Source organism: Orbicella faveolata, unplaced genomic scaffold (assembly GCF_042242905.1).
Source record: "Orbicella faveolata isolate gen_17 unplaced genomic scaffold, um_ofav_v1 contig_35, whole genome shotgun sequence".
NCBI lineage: Eukaryota > Metazoa > Cnidaria > Anthozoa > Scleractinia > Merulinidae > Orbicella > Orbicella faveolata.
This window is the reverse complement of record NW_028301564.1, coordinates 7935001-7940991: the sequence shown is the minus strand read 5'-3', so window position 1 is coordinate 7940991 and position 5991 is coordinate 7935001. Positions and strand designations below refer to the sequence as shown.

The 5991-nt window shown below is 38.3% G+C and overlaps 1 protein-coding gene and 2 non-coding genes across 3 annotated transcripts in view; all 3 read right to left on the bottom strand.

Annotated features, from left to right (window-relative positions):
• Positions 1-222: 222 nt before the first annotated feature.
• Trnap-ugg (transfer RNA proline (anticodon UGG)) lies at positions 223-294 on the bottom strand. The gene has a single exon. It is a non-coding gene; the product is annotated as a tRNA-Pro (tRNA).
• A 4363-nt stretch (positions 295-4657) lies between these two features.
• On the bottom strand, positions 4658-4730 carry Trnav-uac (transfer RNA valine (anticodon UAC)). Its single transcript has one exon. It is a non-coding gene; the product is annotated as a tRNA-Val (tRNA).
• Positions 4731-5963: 1233 nt separating this feature from the next.
• The window catches only part of LOC149102902 (uncharacterized), a 450-nt gene continuing 422 nt past the window's right edge, over positions 5964-5991 (bottom strand). The window contains exon 1 of the mRNA XM_089274152.1: positions 5964-5991. This exon is cut by the window's right edge and continues 422 nt beyond it. Coding sequence (XP_089130278.1) covers positions 5964-5991 — 28 coding nt within the window.

The following is a 5991-nucleotide window of genomic DNA, read 5'->3' as shown; positions in this document are numbered from 1 at the left end:
CACACGAAAAGTCTAATTGGAAGCGAACGAGCGAGGGAAAGATCGAGTGAGTGTCCCATCCATACCTACAGCTTGAAAAATACTTTGTTTTTCGAAGTTCAGATTTATGTAAATGTTGTTGCATCACATGTGTAAACTCATCTGAGAACAGTCGTAGGGCCCCAATGAAGAACACCGTTGATTATCATTATTTTAATTATTACTTGAAAAGAAAAACAATTTGGGCCTGTCCGGGAGTCGAACCCGGGACCTCTCGCACCCAAAGCGAGAATCATGCCACTAGACCAACAGGCCAGACATACAGTATATGTTCAGACAAATGCTTTAATCTGCTACTCCCTTAACTCAGCTGGTGTTTTGATATATACCTGTTCTGTGTTGTGTTGTAGTTACCAGTCCAACTCCGCTGATTAACGGAGTTTTCCGCGTCATGTCAATAAAGCAATTCTGACTCAGCACTAACACGAGACATTCAGTGGGAATAGTTTATTGAGGATGCGTCAGTCAGCTATCTGATGCAAATGTATTCCGTCTAATAAGAAAATCTATCTCCTTGCAAATTAAAACTGTTGGTTCTAACAATTAGAACCTGTACTACGCCAAATACGAAAAACTACTAAAAGCGTACCCTTAAGTTATGGTCAAAAAATGTGTAGAAACGTACTCCTCAGAACCCCGAGGAAAGGGTACAAATCGATAAGCTAGAACATTTTACAAGACGCTGTTAAAACAAAGCTTAATAAAATTTTGGATAAACACGAAGACTGACCGATCAAGAATGACGTAAGTCTCCTGCCAAAAGGCAAAAAAGTCCTTAAACATCCCAGGACAACCCGCGAGCCTCTCCGTCATGCTCTCAGAATAGTAATCTCTGAGTAATTCGTCCCTCGATCGTCAGAAATTACATATTTCAAAAACGCAATTAAATTTGTTGCTTTCTCGGTACAAGCTACAAGATCAAAAAACAAAAAACAAAAAAGAACATGCCCGTCTTGATTGACAGACGTCACAAAACCATGAATATCAACAAGCGAACGATTGCGATCAGTTGGTCAAATGTCTGAAAAAAATGAAACCAATTTTATCCCTTATCCGATCAGAATGCCAAAAAAAAAAAAGCCAAGCAGTGAAACAGACATAGAAACACAATCATTACCCCCACATAAGGAAAAAAAAAAACACACAGTTCTTAATTTCAACAATAATTCTATTATGAAGAGAACACAAATCTCTTTCCTTGCTACCAGATGTTTCTTTCTCAAATCCATGAAGTCTCTCTCCCTCTAATGTAGGGCGCCGTAGCTGAGTTGGTTAGAGCAGGTTGGTTGTAAACAGGAGGTCATGGGTTCAAATCCCATCGGTGCCTTAGAGGGGTCGAACTTTTTAATTCTCAATACTTTTTCATTACTCTTGCTCATCGAAGCTTCACATATTGTTTAACAGGGAATTTTTGTAAGGTTGTGTTATCCAATAATAGTTTTATATTGAAGGTCCACGAAGGGGTTGACTGAAAAAATTACATGACGGTACATTTAAAGTGCTACTATATATCATGAAATTCGCATCTTTCCTATCTAAGCCATTTTAAAACACAAAAAAGTAGACTGTACGAGAAGAAAACGCTGTTTACTATTTCAAAGACCTTTTTTCGTTCCAGAGATATTCAGGATTTTAAAATGCGCAAATATGCGGTGAGATTCTACTACATGTGCTCCACAATATGAGCTAAACAGTTCTGTTACCATGGGAACATGCTGGGGTCCACACCTCCTCGATATTGAAAGCTTTTCTGGCCACCTTTGGCGTTCCATTTGATATTTGCCAGTGGTGCCTCATCTGCATGATCCAGCTAGCATATAAATATGTTAGGTGGTGTTTTTGGCCTCGTTTAATGTTTTTCCAGCTGAAAATCACTAAAATATTTGAATCAGATTGGAGAGGAATGGAAAACAGTTAGTTGCCCTGGGAACAATGGTTCACTGGTTTCCGCTGCAAATTGACCAAGATAGCTTTATTTATATATCCGATATAATATTGAGCTGTCTTTCATTTGCATATTTTACACATTTTTCAAACTTAAAAATCTCCGGAACTAATGCAGATATTTGCAAGCGGCAAACGGCGTTTTTAATATTTCGTGGATTTCCATGTGATTCACCCAGAAATTCAAGGAGTAAAATTTGATCATAGTACCACGTTAACGTGGTTTAGAAATGCTTCGTTTTAAGATTACTAGTTTTTTTAGGCTATCTGGAGTACTTTTAAAGCTCTGTAGGTTAATTTTAGGTTGCACTAAAAAAATGTTATCTGTTCGGATATTCTAGGGGAACTTGAGTATTCTCGAATTTATTAGGACTTTTTTGTCCATTTCCCGAAAACCTTAGGTCTTATCGCCTTTCCGAAAATGATAGCTGACCTTTTTTCGGTACCCAAAACGACATTTCCAACAGTCCGAAAACAACAGACATTAAATTTCTCATATCACGAAAGTTCGAGGTGCCAATTCTCTCAAGAAAATCAGAGGGGATTAAAGGCCTTCCGAACAGATAATTTACCGAAACCATCCGTTGGATGCCCCTGTTTCTGTTGGCATCCATATTATTTTTCAAACCGGTACTTTCCAGCCCCCCCCCCCCCCGGGAGGGGGGAATACTGCCATATATGGGCTATATAGGTGAGTGCCGCAGTAAAGGGTATGGTTTTCAAGCAGTTTACTCTAGCATGGTGTTCATAAATCAGAGCGTTTGGGTCTAGAATAGAGTATCATTTTTCACAAAACTGACCAGTTGGTTGAAGATTTTATCTAAACTAAGGAAACCAGGAATTGCCACTCAAAAATATAAAAAAAATGAAATCGGCAGGTTTAAATTTTTGCAACTCAGCCTCAACAGCTTCGATAGATGACTATCATAAAACACTACTGGATATTTTTAACTGGGGCCCCAGCGGAACATCCCCACCCAGAAATTCCTGAAGTACCCTCCTCCCCGCGTTCTCAGCTACATGTAGTAACATTATAGACAAAGGAAAATTTGATCTAGTCCTTTTGTTTTGTAGCGATCAAAAATATATATAAAAACAGGTTTTTAATTGAAATAAGGTCAAGGATTAGGAAAAGAGAAATCAGATAAATCAGATAACGTGTGATTCTCTTCACACCCTGTTTCTAGAGCAGAAATAAGAAGATTGAAAATTAACTGAAGACAACGATAGCTTTGCTAAGAATCTGCGATGAATGAATGAATATTATTTATTAAAAACAATGGAACTTAAGTTATAAGATTGTGGTTTCATGTCGATGTTGCGATAAGAAACCTATGTAAAAATTTCTCCAAAAATCCACTGTGGGGAACAAGATTGTGACCGGTGCATTTACTAATAATTCTTAGCGTCAATATCCGTAATAAACGCTCCTGAAAAATGCACAGAAAACTTTCTAAAGCTTTAAACCCAGCGTGCACAATGAATTTAATACAGTAACAAATGTTGCAAAGATATTAATTGATGCCTACTTTGATAATCCAGGTACGCCATGCATTCAGTGTGGCAAAATGTACAGCCGCCATTGTTTCCCACTGTGGATTTTGGCGTACTGTTACAGACGCCACGACACCTTGTGTGCAAGAAGCCGCACTTAGGCTCCGCCACCAGTGAGCCAGCTCATCTTAAAGATTTAAGTAAATAACAATCGCATTCAATAAATATATTTTCAATGAAAATCTGCTTAACATCGAGAGTATGGTGCGTTCACGGTTTCCTACAGAAAATTTCAATGCACGTTTTAAATTCTAACTTGAAAGACAAATATTTAATGGCAAATTGATTAAAAAAAAAAAAAAAAATTGGAGAATCCGAATAACAGTCAATACTGATGATGAGCGATACAGTAATTTTGTTGCAGGAAGTTATGGCACTCTACCTGCGTTTTATGAGCAGATAGATGAGGAAAAAGAACTGCAAACAAAAAAGACAAAAAGACAAAAAAAAGTGTTATCATGGGTAGCAAACGCATGCAAAGCGTGCGCTCTACCATTTGGGCTAATTCCCCATTGTACAGATGCCTTAACTATTGCGAGGCTATTTTGATAAACTGCTCACCAGTTTTCGTCAAGTGTTACCGAAAATGAAAGAGGAGATTTAAATACACCACATTAAAGATTTAGAGCATTTAAAAATACTTACTGCTATTTGTAAAATTTTGAAGAAAGTAACTTGCCAATTAAAAAGTCACTCTTGATCTAAATTTTGTCTTTTGGAGTAAAATAATATTATATGGAGAATCCGGGCATCGATCCTGGTACCTCCCGCATGCAAAGCGGGCGCTCTACCATTTGAGCTAATCCCCCGATTGTTACATGAAAAAACAGAGTCTAGTTTTAAGAGTAACTAGTTTTGGAAGAATTTTTGAACATTTTTGAGCATATATGGTACAAGCTATTGTCATAATTTTACAACAGAAAAATAACTACTAAATAACTTAACTGTCTGCTATTATACTTTAACATCTCTCAGTTATGGTTAATTTACTGGTCAAAATTACTATTACTTGAGTATATTTTCACCCTCAAAATACAAGATGCCATAAAACAGTTCATAAAGAAATCGAGCATGCAATCATAATAGCACTGCCGAAGTCAAAAAAAAAAATTAAAAAAGATGTTTCCGGCCGGGCTCGGACCGGCGACCTTCCGCGTGTAAAGCGGACGTGATAACCACTACACTACGGAAACCAGTTACCAATGATTGGTGCTATAAACCGTCATACGACCAAAAAATTAATGATATGATTATGTTAATTGGACAAACAGTTGACTGAAGAATAAAGACCTCATATTTAATGCACAAATTACAGGACTAATTGGATTACTCAAATATGGGCAAATTTGTACCCTCTTATGAAAAATTACAGCCAAATTCACTTCAACCGTCAACGATCACGATCACGATAATAACGGTTTATTCACATCACATCCGCGCAGTACCTGTTTATTTGAGAAGATCTACTTACATGTATTACAACTAAAAATTATGCAAACAGGATGGATGGATGGAATCCTGACTCTAACTATATAGAAAATAATTACGAAAACAAAAAGAACCGTCCCCGGGTGGACTTGAACCACCAACCTTTCGGTTAACAGCCGAATGCGCCAACCGATTGCGCCACGGAGACTTCCTTCGAACGATTTTGTACAATTTTCATCAAATTTATTTTTGTGGATGAAATTTTAACTTGTGTAAGGTTTCTGCTACCTTGTATCATGCTCGAAAGACATGAAAAGCGAAAACCCGGAAGATTTGGATAGTAAATATCTTGGCCAATGAGACAACACATAACAGGTGTTACAGTACCAGTTGAACAGAAAAAGGTAGTGTTCGTGAGCGGTAAAGGGAAATGGTACTCGGCCAAAACACTTCAAAATCGGTAAAACGGTAAACTCCAAATGGCGCAAAACTCTCTAAAAGGCACAACAACTGCTCACTGGAAACTGTCTAAAACTCTGTCAAAAAACATCCACGCAACCTAAATTCGTACGCGCAAATAACGTACGCGTAACTTAAATTCAAAATGTTTTCCTTCGCGCGCGCGCTATTCGCGCGTCACGCCACTTCGGACCTGTCTTCTCAACATTTTTCCCCTGCCCACACTGGGAGGTAGTCTTAGTGTGTCTCTAAATAACTGAATATCAATTAATTCCAAGCGGAATCAGTTTCGTAATTGGTCTAAGGCATTCGCGTCCTCTTTCCTCTTTGAGGTTTTTATCTCTGGCATTTCGCTAGGTCTGTTCAGGACTGGCATCTTTGACCACTCACTGGAATCCTTTGTTAACCAGTCGGAGCTATTCCACCACAAGGAACACCCAGCTAAACCTGAAGGGGTTGCACCTCTTGTGCACAAATCGGCTGGATTCTCCTCGGTAGAGAGGTGCTGCCACTGTGACGGTTCGGTGAACATCTGTATTTCACCAATTCGGTTCGTTACAAAGGAAG